This window comes from Tachyglossus aculeatus, chromosome 5, assembly GCF_015852505.1.
Source record: "Tachyglossus aculeatus isolate mTacAcu1 chromosome 5, mTacAcu1.pri, whole genome shotgun sequence".
In the NCBI taxonomy this organism is placed as follows: Eukaryota; Metazoa; Chordata; class Mammalia; order Monotremata; family Tachyglossidae; genus Tachyglossus; species Tachyglossus aculeatus.
The window spans coordinates 39,103,116-39,123,038 of record NC_052070.1 but is presented as its reverse complement, the minus strand read 5'-3'; the positions used below and the strand labels follow the sequence as shown (position 1 = coordinate 39,123,038).

General features: G+C 46.8%; 1 protein-coding gene across 1 annotated transcript in view; it reads right to left on the bottom strand.

Moving 5' to 3' along the window:
* LOC119928765 overlaps positions 1-18,884 on the bottom strand; it is a 31,681-nt gene extending 12,797 nt beyond the window's left edge. The window contains exon 1 of the mRNA XM_038747280.1: positions 18,791-18,884. Within this exon, the coding sequence (XP_038603208.1) occupies positions 18,791-18,884 (94 nt within the window). The remainder of the gene's footprint in view (positions 1-18,790) is intronic.
* Between the last annotated feature and the right edge of the window lie 1,039 nt (positions 18,885-19,923).

Here is a 19,923-nt window from a genome sequence, read left to right as displayed (position 1 = left end):
ATAGAGATGGTCCCTACCCAATAGCAGGGTCACAGTCTAGAAGGGGGAAGACAGAAAACAACACAAAACATATTAACAAAATAAAATAAATGGAATAAATATTTCCATTTAATATGGAAAAATCACTGTGGTATTTGTTAAGCTCTTACTACAGTGCTTGACACATAATAAGCATTTAACAAATATTATTATCATTATTATTAGTAGTAGTAGTATTATTATGTGTCAAGCACTGTTCTAAGAGTTGGGGAAGATAAAAGAAAATCAGGTCAGATAGTCCCTGTTCCATACAGGGCTCACAATCATCATCATCATCATCAATCATATTTATTGAGCGCTTACTATGTACAGAACACTGTACTAAGCGCTTGGGAAGTACAAATTGGCAACATATAGAGACAGTCCCTACCCAACAGTGGTTTCACAGTCTAAAAGGGGGAGACAGAGAACAAAACCAAACATACTAACAAAATAAAATAAATAGAATAGATATGTACAAGTAGAATAAATAAATAAATAGAGTAGTAAATATGTACAAACATATATACATATATACAGGTGATGTGGGGAAGGGAAGGAGGTAAGATGGGGGAATGGAGAGGGGGACGAGGGGGAGAGGAAGAAAGAGGCTCAGTCACATCTCAATAGGAAGGTGAACAGGTATTTAATACAAATAAAATAAATAAATAAATAGAGTAATAAATATGTACAAACATATATACATATGTACAGGTGCTGTGGGGAGGGGAAAGAGGTAAGGCGGGGGGGGGTTTGGGGAGGGGGAGGAGGGGGAGAGGAAGGAAGGTTCTTTTCCACTTTATTGTTAAAAAAAAACCCGGGAAAGTAAAAACAAGAAACGGAAAAAACAAGTGAAGGAAAATAACAGCAGCAGCAAAAATAACCACCAGAGTTAGCCCCTGCACAACTAGGCAGACCAGAACTAGAAAACAGCAGGAGCACTGGAACAACGCATATGAAGACAAGAATGTCTGTTTTAGGAATCAGCTCAGCGTCAGACTTCTCCCTCCTAGCAGATTTGGAAGGAAGGACTAATCCCCTCAATTTTCTGATTGAGAGACTGCCCGTCCCTTGCTGGGCCTTCCCCCTCCTCCCACCCTCGCCACCCCTGCACCTTTCTCTCCCATGAGGGAAGAAGGCCTGTCTGAAACAGCGAAACCTTTTGTCTGCAAGCCAGTCTTCTTCACTGGTCCAGGGTCACCTACTGCTTTGATATTACTCTATTTATTTATTTCACTTGTACATATCTATTCTATTTATTTTATTTTGTTAGTATGCTTGGTTTTGTTCTCTGTCTCCTCCTTCTAGACTGTGAGCCCGCTGTTGGGTAGGGACCGTCTCTATATGTTGCCAACTTGGACTTCCCAAGCGCTTAGTACAGTGCTCTGCGCACTGTAAGCGCTCAATAAATACGATTGGATGGATGGACTGTGCCCCGCCAGTCCAAACAGCATGGCCTAGGGGTTAGAGCAGGGGCCTGGGAATCAGAAGGACCTGGGTTCTAATCCGCCACTTGTCTGCTGGGTGTCCTGGGGGCGAGTCGCTTCATTGCTCTGGGCCTCAGTTACTTCATCTATCAAGTGGAGATTAAGACCGTGAGCCCCGATTTGCTTCTACCGACCTCAGGGCTTAGTAGAGAAGCAGCACGGCTCAGTGGAAAGAGCACAGGCTTGGGAGTCAGAGGTCATAAGTTCTAATATCCTGGCTCCGCCACACGTCTGCTGTGTGACCTTGAGCCGGTCACTTAACTTCTCTGAGCCTGTTACCTCATCTGTAAAATGGGGATTAAGACTGTGAGCCCCACGTGGGACAACCTGATCACCTTGTATCCCCCTGAGCACTTAGAACAGTGCTTTGCACGTAGTAAGTGCTTAACAAATGCCATTATTATTGTTATTATTATTATAATTATTATTACAGAGCCTGGCACACAGTAAGTACTTGAACAAATACCACTTTTACCATTGCAAGAGACACAACACTTTCTGGCTGGTTAATTTTCATTGTCTTGCAAGAACCCAGTCAGACAGGGTTCAGTATGGATCGTGAAGGATTGTGGGGGGAAATCACACCACACCAACCAAGGATAATCATTGTGGCATTCGTTAAGCTCTTACTATAGTGCTTGACACATAATAAGCATTTAACAAATATTATTATTATTATGATGTGTCTAGCACTGTTCTAAGAGTTGAGGAAGATAAAAGATAATCAGGTCAGATAGTCCCTGTTCCATACAGGGCTCACAATCTCGATAGGAAGGTGAACAGGTATTTAATCCCCATATTAAAGAGAAGGGAAATGAGGCACAGAGAAGCCAAGCAACTTGCTCAAGGTTACAGAGCGGGAAAGTGGCAGAGCTGGGATTATAATCTAGGTCCTCTGATTCCCAAGTCTGTACTCTTTCCACTAGGCCACACTGCTCCTCTCAGGAACTGGGGGATCCAGGAATCCCCAGAAACCCTCCTTCCTTGATTGGATCAGTGGAAGAATACATATCAAGAGAAATGTCTTATTTCACTTAGTACCCTTCTGTAGCCTGGATCCAGTTTAATAATAATAATAATAATAATGGCATTTGTTAAGTGCTTACTATGTGCAAAGATATAGACCATCTCTACATGTTGCCAACTGTACTTCCCAAGTGCTTAGTACAGTGCTCTGCACACAGTAAGCGCTCAATAAATATGATTGAATGAATGAATGAATGAATCCCCACTTTACAGATGAGATTACTGAGGCACAGAGAAGTTAAGTGATTTGTCCAGGGTCACACAGCAGACAAGTGGTGGGGCTAGGATTAGAACACAGGTCTTCTGACTCCTTAGCCTAGCTCTTTCCTCCCGGCCTCACTACTTCTCCTGTTAGCCAGAAGACCTGGGGCAGGAGAACCACACTTCTCCTAAAGCTTCCCCTTTCCTAGACTAAACCTCGCACCCTTCCCCCTCCCTCCCCACCCTCGACAGCTGATGCCAAGTGTGGCCTCTGGAACCCCCACTCCGTTTTAAGTAAGATTCCTTTCATCCTGGACCTTTTCCTTTCCAGTTCTCTACTCCTCCTCGCCCTAACTGAAACATGGCTGTCGTCGGACGACACGGTCTCTTCTGCTGCTCTCTGCAGTGCAGGCCTCTTCTTCTCCCACTCCCCCAGACTCACTGGAAAAGGAGGAGGTGTCGGTTTCCTTCTCGCCCCCCAATGTCGCTTTCGCACTATCCCTCCTCCCCCTTCCCTTTCCTTCCCCTCCTTTGAAGCCCACATTATTCGCCTCTACCACCCCCTCCAGATTCTTGTAGCCGTCATCTACCGCCCTCCGGGCCCCACTTCCAACTTCTTTAACGACTTTGACCCCTTCCTTACATTCCTTCTCTCCTTCTCCATGCCCACTCTGATCCTTGGAGACTTCAATATCCACATGGATATCCCTAACGACTCCTCTGCCGCCCGCCTTCTATCTCTCCTTGACGCTGCCAACCTCTTCCTCCACCCCACCTCACCCACTCACCAACTTGGTCATACCCTCGACCTCATCATCTCCTACCGCTGCACTGTGTCCACCCTCACCAACTCTGTGATCCCTCTCTCTGATCATAATCTTCTCACCTGCCTCCTCACTCACACTCCTTTCCCCTGTAAATCCGTATTACTCCCTCACAGAGATCTCCGCTCTCTGGACCCCACCCATCTTTCGGAACGCCTCACACCCCACCTCGCCGCCCTCTCCTCTCTACCCAGTCTTGATGATCAGATTACTGCTCTCAACTCTACCCTTTCTACTCAGCTAGACTCGCTCGCTCCCCTTTCCCTTCGCCGCTCTCGCACCACTAACCCACAGCCCTGGATCACTGCCACTGTCCGCCTCCTTCGCTCTTATGCTCGAGCTGCCGAACGCTGCTGGCGAAAGTCTAAACACCATGCCAACCTCGTTCACTTCAAGTTTATCCTTTCCTGCCTTAACTCAGCCCTCTCTTCTGCCAGACAAAACTATTTCTCCTCCCTTATTGACACCCATGCCCATCACCCCCGCCAGCTCTTCCGTACATTCAACTCCCTTCTCAGGCCCCCGGTTCCTCCCCCTCCTCCTTCCCTCACCCCCAACGATCTGGCCTCCTACTTCATTAACAAAATTAAATCCATCAGGTCCGACCTCCCCAAAGTCTCTTCCCCCCTTTCTCCAACCCCCCGGCTCTCAACATTCTCTGCTACTCTCCCATCCTTCCCAGTGGTATCCTCAGAGGAACTCTCCTCCCTCCTCTCAAGTGCTACTCCGGCCACCTGTGCTTCTGACCCCATTCCCTCTCATCTTATGAAATCTCTCGCTCCATCCCTTCTCCCCTCCTTAACTTCCATCTTCAACCGCTCACTCTCCACTGGTTCCTTCCCCTCTGCCTTCAAACATGCCCATGTCTCTCCCATCCTAAAAAAACCCTCTCTTGACCCCACCTCACCTTCTAGTTATCGTCCCATATCCCTCCTACCATTCCTTTCCAAACTCCTTGAACGAGTTGTCTACACGCGCTGCCTAGAATTCCTCAACAACAACTCTCTCCTCGACCCCCTCCAGTCTGGCTTCCGTCCCCTTCATTCCACGGAAACTGCCCTCTCAAAGGTCACCAATGACCTCCTGCTTGCCAAATCCAACGGCTCATACTCTGTCCTAATCCTCCTCGACCTCTCAGCTGCCTTTGACACTGTGGACCACCCCCTTCTCCTCAACACGTTATCTGACCTTGGCTTCACAGACTCCGTCCTCTCCTGGTTCTCCTCTTATCTCTCCGGTCGTTCTTTCTCAGTCTCTTTTGCAGGCTCCTCCTCCCCCTCCCATCCTCTTACTGTGGGAGTTCCCCAAGGTTCAGTGCTTGGTCCCCTTCTGTTCTCAATCTACACTCACTCCCTTGGTGACCTCATTCGCTCCCACGGCTTCAACTATCACCTCTACGCTGATGACACCCAGATCTACATCTCTGCCCCTGCTCTCTCCCCCTCCCTCCAGGCTCGCATCTCCTCCTGCCTTCAGGACATCTCCATCTGGATGTCCGCCCGCCACCTAAAGCTCAACATGTCGAAAACTGAGCTCCTTGTCTTCCCTCCCAAACCTTGTCCTCTCCCTGACTTTCCCATCTCTGTTGACGGCACTACCATCCTTCCCGTCTCACAAGCCCGCAACCTTGGTGTCATCCTCGACTCCGCTCTCTCATTCACCCCTCACATCCAAGCCGTCACCAAAACCTGCCGGTCTCAGCTCCGCAACATTGCCAAGATCCGCCCTTTCCTCTCCATCCAAACCGCTACCCTGCTCATTCAAGCTCTCATCCTATCCCGTCTGGACTACTGCACTAGCCTTCTCTCTGATCTCCCATCCTCGTGTCTCTCTCCACTTCAATCCATACTTCATGCTGCTGCCCGGATTATCTTTGTCCAGAAACGCTCTGGACATATCACTCCCCTCCTCAAAAACCTCCAATGGCTACCGATCAATCTGCGCATCAGGCATAAACTCCTCACCCTGGGCTTCAAGGCTCTCCATCACCTCGCCCCCTCCTACCTCACCTCCCTTCTCTCCTTCTACTGCCCAGCCCGCACCCTCCGCTCCTCCACCACTAATCTCCTCACTGTACCTCGCTCTCGCCTGTCCCGCCATCGACCCCCGGCCCACGTCATCCCCCGGGCCTGGAATGCCCTCCCTCTGCCCATCCGCCAAGCTAGCTCTCTTCCTCCCTTCAAGGCCCTGCTGAGAGCTCACCTCCTCCAGGAGGCCTTCCCAGATTGAGCCCCTTCTTTCCTCTCCCCCTCGTCCCCCTCTCCATCCCCCCGCCTTACCGCCTTCCCCTCCCCACAGCACCTGTATATATGTATATATGGTTGTACATATTTATTACTCTGTTTATTTATTTATTTATTTATTTTACTTGTACATTTCTATCCTACTTATTTTATTTTGTTGGTATGTTTGGTTCTGTTCTCTGTCTCCCCCTTTTAGACTGTGAGCCCACTATCGGGTAGGGACTGTCTCTATGTGATGCCAATTTGTACTTCCCAAGCGCTTAGTACAGTGCTCTGCACATAGTAAGCGCTCAATAAATACGATTGATTGATTGATTGATTAAACCAGTGAAGGATCACGGGAGTTCCAACAAGAGTTTCAACAACAGATACCTGAAGGAACAGGGTGATGAATGCCTCCATGACATCCATTCTCATGTTAATATGGATGTACCATCTCACATCCTTGACTTTTCCCTCTAATAACCCAGAGTGGACCTGCCATCTCTGAATCTAGATAAACCCATCTAACATTCTTAACTTGGCCTCTTACAACTCTAACTTCTAATAAGTACTCTGTTATGGAGCTCTCCTCTCATCCATATTTCAGAGCAAATTCCCTCTCTGTGATTGCAATCCTGTTAGGGGCTGGAAGCTAAGACTGTTTGGAGGAAGAAGCCCTGCCTTGACCTGTTTCAGAGGAGGTTGTATTATTATTATTAAGATTATGGTATTTGTTCAGCACTTACAATGTGCCAAGCACTGTTCCAAGTACTAGGGTAGATACAAGGTAATCAGGTTGTCCCACATGGGGCTCTCGGTCTTAATCCCCATTTTACAGATGAGGTAACTGAGGCACAGAGAAGTTAAGGGGCTTGCCCAAGGTCACACAGCAGACAAGTGGCAGAAGCTGGGATCAGAACCCGTGTCCTCTTACTCCCAAGCCCGTGCTCTCTCCACTAAGGCACGCTGCTCCTCTATCTCAGAAGACCCCAGGCTGGAGAAAGAAAAGGAGTCTCCCAACCTTCCGTCCGGAGAAAACCAAAATGCAGTCCTCTTAGGGTCTAAAATTAAAGCAGTGTGGTCATTCATTCATTCATTCAATCGTATTTATTGAGCGTTTACTGTGTGCAGAGCTCTGTACTAAACGCTTGGGAAGTACAAGTTGGCAACATAGAGAGACGGTCCCTACCCAACAGCAGGCTCACAGTCTAGAAGGGGGAGACAGAGAACAAAACATATTAACAAAATAAAATAAAATAAATATGTACAAATAAAATAGAGTAATAACTACGTACAAACATATATACATATATACAGGTGCTGTGGGAAAGGGAAGGAGGTAAGGCAGGGGGGAAGGGGAGGGGAAGGAGGGGGACAGGAAAGAGGGGGCTCAGTCTGGGAAAGCCTCCAAGTCCAGTGGGAAGAGCACAGAACTGAGAGTCAGTAGGCCTGGGTTCTAATCCTGCTTCGTCACTTGCCCTGTGTGACCTTGGACCAGTCATTTTACTTCTCTGTGCCTCAGATAAAATTGGGATAAGATACATAGTCTCCCTCTCCCATAGAATATGGGTCCCATGTGGGACAGGGTATGTGTCTCCTCTGCTTGTATTGTCTCTACTCCAGCACTTAGCACAGTGCTTGGCACACAGAAAGCACTTAACAAATATTACTACTGAATTATTATTATTTCTAATTGATGATGAAAATGATATTTGTTAAGTGCTTACTAAAGCAACGTCATTTTCTGAACACTGGGGTAGAAGCAAGTCAGTTAGATTCGATGAAGTGTCTGTCCCACCTGAGGCTCCCTTCTAAGCAGGAAGGGGAATGGTGCTGAATCCCCACCTGGTGCAAATAGCTACAGCCCGGAACTGAGAGGCAGAAGGTTGTGGGTTCTAATCCCAGCACTGGCCCTTGTCTGCTGTGTGACCTTGGACAAGCCACTTCACTTCTTTCGGCCTCAGTTACCTCATCTGTAAAATGGAGATTGAGTCTGTGAGCCCCACTTGGGACAGGGACCGTGTCCAACCTGATTTGCTTGTATCCACCCCAGTTCTTAATACACTGCCCGGCCTGTTTACTTGTTTTGATGTCTGTCTCTCCGCCTTCTAGACTGTGAGCCCGTTGTGGGCAGGGATTGTCTCTATTTCTTGCTGAATTGTACCTTCCAAGAGCACACAGTAAATGCTCAATAAATAGGATTGAATGAAATACCACAATTATTATTATTATTGTTTTACAGATGAGAAAACTGAGGAACAGAGAGGTGAAGTGACTTGCCCAAGTTAATACAGCAGGCAAGTGGCAGAAGCGGAATTAGAACCCTGATCCTCTGATACCCAAACCTGTGCTCTTTCCACTAGACCACAGACTTTTTACTGTGTGCCAAGCACTGTACTAAGCATTCGGAAGACTACAATAGCATTAGCTGACATAATCCCACTTTGCGGTCCAGAGTTCTGCTCGCCAGAAACTACTGTCTCAGCACTGAATATGATCTCATGACTCAAATCACGTTACCTTCAAACATTCCCCCCCTCCTCCCTTACCTTGCCCTGTTTGCAAGGTTAAGAACATTTCTTACTTTGGTATTCAGTGTGTGTGACAATTCAGCCTTCCGAAAGATGGCCACAGAGAAGGAGTGTGGCCTAGTGGATAGAGTACAGGCTTGGGAGTCGGAAATAACTGAGGTCTAATCCCGACTCTGCCACTCTTCTGCTGTGTGACCTTGGGAAAGTCGCTTCGTGTGTCTGGGCCTCAGTTACCTCATCTGTGAAATGGGGATTAAGGCTGCGAGCCCTGTGTGGGACAGGGACTGGGTCCAACCTGATTACCTTGTATCTACTCCAGTGCTTAGTACAGTGCCTGGACATAGAAAGTGCTAGAGAAGCACTGTGGTTCTGTGGAAAGAGCCCGCGCTTTGGACTCAGAGATCATGGGTTCAAATCCCGGCTCTGCCACTTGTCAGCTGTGTGACTTTGGACAAATCACTTAATTTATCTGTGCCTCGGTTATCTCATCTGTAAAACAATAATAATAATAATTGTGGTATTTCATTCAATCCTATTTATTGAGCACTGGTAAAATGGGGATTAAGACTGTGAGCCCCATGTGGGACAACCTGATCACCTTGTAACGTCCCCAGTGCTTGGAACAGTGCTTGGCACATAGTAAGTGCTTAATAAATGCCTTCGGAAAAAAATGCCACAGTTATTATTGTTATTCCTAGGTGATGTTAGGCTAGGGCAAATGGAAAAAGAGGCCTTTTAATCACCTCTGCTTTTAAAGTTTGCCATTCCCACAAGCATCCGCATCAGACCTAGAGAGTCACCATTGGTTGTCCCAGTTTTGTGGACATTGTAAGAAGCTCAGGCCTTACTGGGCTTCACCACATATCCAGGACTAGTTTTGGGGAGACAAAACCCCGATCCCATCGGTTAAGCCTGATTTAGGGAAGAGGAGAACATGGGCAAGGCTCATGCCAGAAGAACAACTGGAGTGCTGGGGCTCCTGGGACTCGGTCATGCGAGTTTTGGCCCGAGGTAAAGGAAGGTTTCAAGGCTGTTCCTTAATTAATTGGTGTTGTGAGGGCTTCTAAGCAAGGGGAGACTGTAAGCTCCTTGTGGGCAGGGAATGTGTCTGTTTATTGTTGTACTTTACTCTTCCAAGCGCTTAGTACAGTCCTCTGCACATAGTAAGTGCTCAATAAATACAATTGAATGAATAAATGAATGAATGAAGGGGAAGCTTTATGGAAAACGGTCCCTTTAGGTGGGGCCACTGAGTGGGGCAACTAGGAAGCAGGTGGAGGAGAGATCAGAGACGAACCTTGGTGTGGGCAGGGAACATACCTGCTAACTCTGTTGTACTCTCTCAAACAGTACAGCGCTCAAAGCACTCAATAAATATTCATTCATTCAGTCATATTTATTGAGCTTACTGTGCAGAGCACTGTAAGAAGCTCTTGGGAGAGTACAATGTAACAATAAACAGACACATTCCCTGCCCACAATGAGCCACTGATAATGAAAAGAAATCTTTTTGCCTGCTGCCAGTGGATCCTAGAACCGCATAGATAGCAAAGCCTATAGACTCCCCGCAAGTACAGGGCATAGTGGACCTTTAGCGGCAATTATTTCTGCCTCAGAATCTTCTCTGAGGAGCCATGGACGGAGGTCAAGGGCACAGTTTTCTACTACGGAGAGAGGAAATCAAGAAGGAGGATGTCAGAGTGAGGAAAAGCAGCTCGTCTAACCCGGAAATGAAAAATGATATCTGATTTTGAGGGGGCGGCAATCCCATTATGAAAGAACCCCTGGAGCTTCAAGGTTGGGGAAGAAGATCTCGGAGTGGAAGACTGTCGTGTTGGAGCTGTGTAAGGTCAGGCCCAAAGAGCTCTGGCCTGGGTTTTAATCCTGGGTTTTAATCCTGGTTCTGCCTCCGGCCTGCTGTGTCACCTTGGGCAAGTTACTTTACTTCCCTGCATGTCAGTTTTGTCATCTGTAAAATGGGGATTCAATTACCTGTTCTCCCTCTGCCTTAGATTGCGAGCTCCATGTAGGGCAGGGACTGTGGCCCATCTGATTGTCCTGTGGCAAGTCACTTAACTTCTCCGTGCCTCAGTTCCCTCATCTGTAAAATGAGGATTAAGACTGTGAGCCCCTCGTGGGACAACCTGATCACCTTGTAACCTCCCCAATGCTTAGAACAGTGCTTTACACATAGTAAGCGCTTAATAAATGCCATCATTATTATTATTACTATTATTATCCCAATTCAGTACAGTGCTTGGCACCTAATAAGAACTTAGCCAATGCTATTATCGTCATCAACTTCCCAAGCACTTAGTACAGTGCTCTGCACACAGTAAGCGCTCAATAAATACGATTGATGATGATGATCAACCGAACAGTGGTTTTCCAAGCTGGGGGAGGCCTTCTTGACACGGCAGGGAAAGGAGCAGGGATTGGCTGGATTATATGCAAAATAACTGGCAAATTAGCCCCACATTTGTGAAGAGGGCCATCGTGCAGAGTTAGCTCTAGAAAAAGCTCCGGACTTTAAAAGACTAGAAAAAGACCAGACTCCACCGTAATAATACTGGCATTTTGTTACACCTGGGATAGACATACTATAATAAGATGGGACACAGTTAGTGTCACACATGGGGCTCACAATCAAAGGGGGAGGGAGAACAAGGATTTCATCTCCATTTGACAGATGAAAAAACTGAGGCCCAGAGAAGCTAAGTAACTTGCCCAAGGTCACATAGAACATAAGTGAGAATCAGAGGATAGAGCACAGGCCTGAGAGTCAGAAGGTCCTGGATTCTAATCCTGGCTCCACCACTTGTCTGTTTTGCAACCTTGGGCAAGTTACTTCACTTCTCTGTGCCTCAGTTACCTCATCTGTGAAACGGGGATGAAGACTGTGAGACGTGAGACATGAACTGAAGCATGAGAAGCATGCTTGAGAAGCAGCGTGGCTCAGTGGAAAGAGCCCGGGCTTTGGAGTCAGAGGTCATGGGTTCAAATCCCGGCTCTGCCAATTGTCAGCTGTGTGACTTTGGGCCAGTCACTTAACTTCTCTGTGCCTCAGTTACCGCATCTGTAAAATGGGGATTAAGACTGTGAGCCCCCCGTGGGACAACCTGATCACCTTGTAACCTCCCCAGTGCTTAGAACAGTGCAATGCACATAGTAAGCGCTTAGTAAATGCCATTATTATTATGAACTGCGTCCAACCTGATTAGCTGGTATCTCCCCTAGCGCTTTGTACAGTGCCTGGCACACAAAAAGGGCTTAACAAATATTCAAAAAAAATGGTGGAGCTGGGATTAGAGCCCAAATCATCTGATTCCCAATCTTGTGCTTTTTTTCTCTAAGCTATGCTGCTTCTCCATGGTTGGTTGGGAGACTTGGAGTTGGAAAAACAGCACGGCATAGTGTATAGACCCCAGGTCTGGGAATCAAAAGGACTTGGGTTCTATTCCCAGCTCACTACTTGTCATCTGTGTAACCTTAGGCAAGTCACTTCTCTGTGCCTCAGTTACCTCATCTGTAAAATGGGAATTTAGACTGTTAGCCCTATTTGAAATAGAGACTATATCATATCTGATTATCTTGTATCTAACCCAGCTCTTAGAACAGACCCTGGCACATAGTAAGCACTTAACAAATACCACTAAAAAAATAAAAATACTTGTTCTCCCGCCCCCTTAGATTGTGAGTCCCATTTGGGAAAAGGACCATGTCTGACCTGTTTAACTTGAATCTCTAACCCTGTGCTTCGAACAATTCCTGGCACACAGTAAGTGCTTAACAAATACCATCTGATGCTCTGGGAAGAAGGTGCAGGCACCGGAGTGGGTGAAACTGTTATCTCATCTGTTCCCTGTCTAGAGGAAGAGAAACAAAGTTAAAAGTTGTGTAGCCAAGTTGTGTGGGGCCATCAGAAGGAGCTCCGAAGGGGCCGAGAGAGAGTCGCCCCGTGTTCTAAAACAGTCTCCCACTCCATCAGCCTCCGAGCCTCCTGGCTGACAAGCCCATGTTTTAAACATGAGCTGAGATGTGAACGTGTTGTGATCTGGAGTTTATCAGGATTTGATGGAGCCGCAGAGCTAGACAGCCTGAAGGGACAGTCACCCCAAGGCCTCCCTCCCTCACGAGATCAGTCTGTCTCCTGCACATCCCTCTGGCCAAATAGCTGCTGCTTCAGGGTCTGGCTGTGTTGCCAACTCTATCCCAGAAGATAATAAGAGTGGACAGAGCTAAAACCCAAGTCTGGGCTTGGCTTCACTCATTCATTCACTCAATCATATTTATTGAGTGCTTACTGAGTGCAGAGCACTATACTAAGTGCTTGGGAGAGTACAGTACAACAATAAACAGACCGACAATAAGCTTACAATCTAGAGGGGGAGACAGACATGCATATACGTAAATAAATTACAGATATGTGCATAAGTGCTGTGGGGCTGGGAGAGGGGGATGAATAAAGGCTGATGAATAAAGGAGGATGATAAATTAAGCGCTTAGTACAGTGCTCTGCACACAGTAAGCGCTTAATAAATACGATTGATGATGATGAAAATAAATACGATTGATGATAAAGGGAGCAAGTCAGGATGACACAGCAGGGAGTGGGAGAAGAGGGAAGGAGGGCTTAGTCAGGGAAGGTCTCATGAAGGAGATTCATTCATTCAATCGTATTTACTGAGCGCTTACTGTGTGCACAGCACTGTACTAGGCTCTTGGGAAGTACAAGTCAGGAATATATACAGACGGTCCCTACCCAACAACGGGCTCACAGTCTAGAAGGGGGAGACAGACAACAGAACAAAACATGTAGACAGGTGTCAAAATCGTCAGAACAAATAGAATTAAAGCTATATGCACATCATTAACAAAATAAATAGAATAGTAAATATGTACAAGTAAAATAAATAGAGTAATAAATCTGTAAAAGCATATATACAGGTGCTGTGGGGAGGGGAAGGAGGTAGGGTGGGGGGATGAGGAGGAGGAGAGGAGAAAGGGAGCTCAGTCTGGGAAGGCCTCTTGGAGGAGGTGAGCTCTCAGTAGGGCTTTGAAGGGAGGAAGAGAGCTAGCTTGGCGGATGTGCTTCCAATAAGGCTTTGAAGGGAGGGGAAGTAATTATCTGTTGAATTTGAGGAGGGAAGGCATTCCAGGCCAGAGCCAGGATGTAGACGAGCAGTCAGCGGCAAGATAGATGAGATTGAGGTGGATCTGGATGGATTTACTGTTCACCAACAAGGCATAGGCACTGATGTGGTCTTCAAGTACAGGAAGGGATATTAATTTTGTGATGGAGGGCAATTTCCTCCAAAGATGATAATTATACTAGTGGTATTTGTTAAGCACTTAGTATGAGCCAAGCCCTGGGATAGAAGCATTCATTCAATCGTATTTATTGAGTGCTTACTGTGTGCAGAGCACTGTACTAAGCACTTGGGAAGCACAAGTTGGCAACATATAGAGATGGTCCCTACCCAACAGCGGGCTCCCAGCCTAGAAGCGGGAGACAGACAACAAAACAAAACATATTAACAAAATAAAGTAAATAGAATAAATATGTACAAGTAAAGAAGCACTACAATCAAATCAGATGCAGTCCCTGTCCCACATGGGGCTAACAGTCTAAAGGAGACTGGGATTGAATCTCCATCTCACCGATGAGGAGACTGAGGCAAAGAGAAGTGAAGTGACTTGCCCAGGGTCACACAGCATGGAAATAGCAGAGCTGAGATTTGAGGCTAGACCTCTTAACTTCCACACCTGTGCTCTTTCCACGTAATTCCACTGGAACTCCTCCCACTTGCCTCCAAGGCTCTCCTCCAACTCTTCTCCATTTTACAGATCTTCTTTTTTCACCCACTCCCCTACCAGCCCCTTTTCTTCATTTCCCCCAAGCTAACCTTCTAACTGTACCTCCCCCTTGACTCTCCCACCTCTGTCCTCCGTCCTCTCCTTCACACTGTTGCCCCAGCCTGGAGCCCCCTTCCTTCCCCAAATCTGTCAGACCGTAATAATAATAATGATGGCATTTGTTAAGTGCTTACTATGTGCAAAGCACTGTTCTAAGCGCTGGGGGGAATACAAGGTGATCAAGTGGTCCCACGTGGGGCTCACATTCTTCATCCTCATTTTACAGATGAGGTAACTGAGGCTCAGAGAAGTTAAGTGACTTCCCCAAGGTCCAATGGCAGAAACGTGGCGGAGCCAGAATAAGAACCCGTGACCTCTGACTCCCAAGCCCGGGCTTTTTCCACTGAGCCATGCTGCTTCTCGTAGCTCTCCCAATGTTCAGAACTCTCCAAAATCACCCTCTCCTCCAACAAGCTCAAGTCACTTAACTTCTCTGTGCCTCAGTTACCTCACCTGTAAAATGGGGATTAAGACTGTGAGTCCCACGTGGGACAACCTGATTTTCTTGTATCTATCCCAGCGCTTAGAACAGTGCTTGGCACATAGCACTTCACAAATGCCATTATTATTATTATTATTATTACTTCCGATTAATTCCCAATTCCTCAAATCATAGCAATCTCACAGCCACCTCTAGCACTTAAGGATTTATTTTACCTTTCCTCAGCACTTGTGTTTGTATGTAGAATCAGTTTTACAGTCAATTGTTCTTATTATTCTCTTTCATAATTATTATTATAATTCTATTTTAAAGGACAATTATTGTTATTATTCTATTTGTCAATATTTTTATTTCCATCTCCCAGGTTAGAGTGCAAGCATCTTGTGGACAGGTAATTTGCCCCACCTTTCCGTTGTACTTTGCCAAAAACTTAGATCAGTGCATCACACTCTGTAGGTGCTTAATAATGTTATCACTATTACTACTACTAGCATGAGGGAATATATTTAAGATGCAGCAGTAGAGATTTAGGGTAGACATCAAGTGGGACTTCCAACTCCAAGGGTTACAAGACACTTTAATGAATTGCCAGAGGGTGCTTTGGATTCTCATTCTCTTGAAATTTTCAGAAAACTGGTGGATAGCTGTCATTTTTTTAATGATATTTGTTAAGCACTTACTATGTGCCAGCCACTGTTCTGAGTACTGGGGTAGATACAAGATAATCAGGTTGCACACAGTTCCTGTCCCACATTGGGCTCACACTCTTAATCCCCATTTTACAGATGAGGTAGCTGAGGGGCAGGGAAGGAAGTGACTTGTCCAAGGTCACACAGCAGACATGTGGCAGAGCCAAGATTAGAACTCAAGAACTTAGTACAGTGCTCTGCACACAGTAAGCACTCAGTAAATACGATTGAATGAATGAATGAATGAACCCAGCACCTTCTGACTCACAAGCCCATGCTCTCCTCACTAGGTCACGCTCCTTTTCTATGAACAAATAAGTAATTTATATGGAAAAGAGCCCGGGCTTTAGAGTCAGAGGTCATGGGTTCAAATCCCAGCTCCGCCACTTGTCAGCTGTGTGACTTTGGGCAAGTCACTTAACTTCTCTGTGCCTCAGTTCCCTCATCTGTAAAATGGAGGTGAAGACTGTGAGCCCCCGGTGGGACAACCTGATCACGTTGTAACCTCTCCAGTGCTTTGCTCATAGTAAGCGCTTAACAAATGCCATTATTATTATTATTATTATTATTCATTCATTCAGTGGTATTTATTAAGTGCTTACTGTGTACAAAGCACTGTACTTTAATTTAAAGATATGAACATAAGTGGGGCTCGGGGTGGGGGGGCAAATAGCTAAAGTCCAAAGGTCACAGACCCAAGCATAGACGAGGCAGAAGGAAGAGCAAGCCGGGGAAAAGAGTACTTAATCGGTGTCACCCACCATCTGGGGACGAGTTCGTTCGGTAGTTGGCGTGGCGAGAGAAAGAGAGAGAGAGAGAGACCAGGGACGGAAAGCCTGAGTTTTATATAAAATTTATTCCGCGAGGCGAATTGAATTATTTAATGGTTTAGGCGCAATGGATTGAACTTCCCTTTCGGAAGGACTGTGATTAATTAGCAGTATTAGAGCTTCCCTAATGGAAGAAACACACTCATACTTTAGTCGCACGTGGGTGAGGCCGACAGGTTTCACCCATGTGCACTTCCCACTCGGGAAGAATCCACATGCTTTTCCACACGGGAAGAATCCACTTACTTTCCCACACGGGAAGAATCCCCTTACTTTCCCACATGGGAGGAATCCACTCACTTTCCCACGCGGGAGGAATCCACTTATGTTCCCCGTCCGCAGCGGGGCACCCGGCTCCCACTCACGACATTCGGCGAGACACACCCATCCCATGGCCCTTTCCTCAGTGGGTTGGTCCTAGTTGCAAAATGGGAATCTGGCCTTCTGGGCAGAGAAAGACACGTGGGCCGCTGCGGCTGCTGCAGCTGCTCCTGCTGCTGCCGCGTGTCTTGGGATCTGTTGCAAGAGGCGACTGGCATTTATCACCTGTGTTCCTAGGCCATTCCAGCTTCCAGCCTCAGTTTATCCAAACTCTGCCCTCCCCCCTTCTTCATACCTAATTTGATTGGCACGGGGGCAAGGGACACCTTCTGTATTCCCGGCTTGGGCTGTCAATCCAGCAGTTTTGGTTGGAGGGGGTGGTATCCCACCCTCACTTCTGAGTTCAACATGCTGGCTCAGGTGGCCACGAGATAGCATTTGACCTGGAGATGGCCAGTACCCCAGGGTCACATCTTCTCCAAAAGTGGGTTTCCCGTGTGGAAAAGCACGTGGATTCTTCCCGAGTGGGAAGTGCACATGGGTGAAACCTGGCCACCTCACCCACGACTTTTGGAGAAGATGTGACCTTAATAATGCTTTGAAGGTGAAGAGAATAGTGGTCTGGCACATGTGGAGGGGGAGGGAGATCCAGGCTAAGGGGAGGATGTGGGAAAGGGCTTGGCACAGAGATAGATGAGATGGGGGCACAGTGAGTAAGCTGGCGCTAGAGAAGCGGAGTGTGCTGGCTGGGCTGGAATAGGAGAGTAGTGAGGTGAGGTCAGATGGACCAAGCTGACTGAGTGCTTTGAAGCCAATGGTAAGGCGTTTCTTTTTGATGTGTTGGTAGGTGGGCAGCCCTTGGAAGTTCTTGAGGAGTATTGGACTACAGTGAGGAGAGACAGGAGGCGGGGAGGTCATATTCATTCATACATTCATTCAATCGTATTTATTGAGCACTTACTGTGTGCAGAGCACTGTACTAAGCGCTTGGGAAGTACAAGTCGGCAACATATAGAGACGGTCCCTACCCAACAACGGGCTCACAGTCTAGAAGGGGGAGACAGACAACAAAAAAGAACATGTAGACGGGTGTCAAAATCGTCAGAAGAAATAGAATTAAAGCTATATGCACATCATTAACAAAATAAAAAGAATAGTAAATATGTACTAAACGTTTTCCAATGGCTGTTAACACTTGTCCAAATATTTCCTAACATAGTGATGTGATGGCCCAGCCAAGAGGAAAAGTCTCAATTGTATTTTCAACACAGTCTTATAGATGTCTCTTAAATATCTGATGCAGAAAGAAATATCTGATACCACCAGCATCTGAATCTTCCTTGTCCCATAGCAGGGCATTGGAGAATTTCATTGTTTGGAGAAAGTCTTGTAGACAGATAACCTCTACCTAGTCAATGAGTAACAAATATCCTATGAATTGTACATACCAGTGTAAAAAAAAAAATAAACAAGGAAACAAACACTACAGGGGGAGGGGCAGGGGGTTGGTAGATCAGACTCAAACTTCCCATATAGAACATATATAGAACATATATGCCAAACATATAGAGACAGTCCCTACCCAAGGCAGTCAAGGCAGGATAGGATAAGTCCTTGGATCAACATGGTAGCAGTTTGGATGGAGAGGAATGTGTGGATTTTAGTAATGTTGTGAAGGCAGAGCTGAAAGGATTTGGCTTTGGGATAAAACAAAATGGGAAGAGAAGGAAATTATTACATTGTTTTCTCCCAAGCTCCTAGTACGGTGCTCTGCACACGGTAAATGTTCAATAAATATGATCGATTGATTGACCAGGCAGATAGGGAGGCTCTCAGGAGCAGCCTGGGAGCAGATATATGAGCATCAGATAGGAAGTGGTCCCAGCGCAACGAAAGGAATGAGTGGGTGGGGAGCAGTAGGAGGCAAAGGAAGAGTTGGAGCGAGACCAGGCAAAGCCTTGAAAGTCAGAATGAGAAATGCTGGGGGAGTTTGATCAGGATGCAGAAAGAGAACCAAGATAAGGGATTGGAAGAATTGTCCTCTCTGCAGTGCACACGGAGTCTCTGGGAATTTCAAAGAAGCGGAGTCAGAAGAACCTGGCAGGAGGAAGTGTGGGGGTGGGAGTTAGAGAGGGGGAAGAAAGGGACCCTCTGAGATAAACACAAAGGCTGTTATAATCACAGCAAGAGACAAGAATGCCCAGCATTTTGACATTTCCTTTCTGCCTCCTGCTCACCTTTCTTCTCTCCCTCCTCTGACTTCGTTTTCTCTGTCTTCACCTCGCTCCTTCCTCCCTCTCCGCTGCAAGCTGGCACACACTCTCTTTTGTTTCCCCCGCAGACACTCGATGACGCGCTTGACCCGAACTGCCATCACGGTGGCTCCATTCACATGGGAGCCGCAGCCCAAGGCTGGCTAGGGAAGCTCCCGACGGCTGCGCTTCTCTTTAGAGGATTAAGAAAGGGCCTTTGAAGGTGAGGCCTGGCTTGGTACTTGCCTCTCTTTTCTGAGGCCAACTTTCCTCTTGTCCGGCTGGCTGCCAGAGCCTTAACGCAGGGCGGATGAGGTGTCCTAAACTGGTTCCAAGCCCCTTGGATTAATTGTCCTGGGAAATTGAAAGCTTCCAGGCCCTCCTGGCTCAGAAGAAACAGGCCAGAAGGGGGGAAATCGAAAGCAACCTAAGGAGCCCCAATTCACAGTCCTGGGAGTCAGAAGGACCTGGGGCTTGTCTGCTGTGTGACCTTAGACAAGTCGCTTCACTTATCTGGGCCTCAGTTGCCTCATCTGTAAGATGGGGACTGAGAGTGTGGCCCCATATGGGACAGAGTCTGTGTCCAGCCTGATTGACTTTTATCTACCGCAGTGCTTTGAACTGTGCCTGTCACACAGTAAGCACTTAACAAGTACCATTAATATTATTATTATGATCCAAGTCAAATTATCTGAAGTGTGGGCCGGATCATTCATTCATTCAATCATATTTATTGAGCGCTCACTGTGTGCAGAGTACTGTACTAAGCGCTTGGGAAGTACAAGTTGGCAACATATAGAGACAGTCCCTACCCAACAACAGGCTCACAGTCTAGAAGGGGGAAACAGACAACAAAACAAACATGTAGACAGGTGTCATCAGAACAAATAGAATTATAGCTAAATACACAACATTAACAAAATAAATAGAATAGTAAATATGTACAAGTAAACTAGAGTGATAAATCTGTACAAAGATATACAGGTGCTGTGGGGAGGGGAAGGAGGTAGGGTGGGGAGATGGGGAGGAGGAGAAGAAAAAGGGGGCTCAGTCTGGGAAGGCCTCCTGGAGGAGGTGAGCTCTCAGTAGGGCTTTGAAGGGAGGAAGAGAGCTAGCTTGGCGGATGTGCGGAGGGAGGGCATTCCAGGCAAGGGGGAGGAC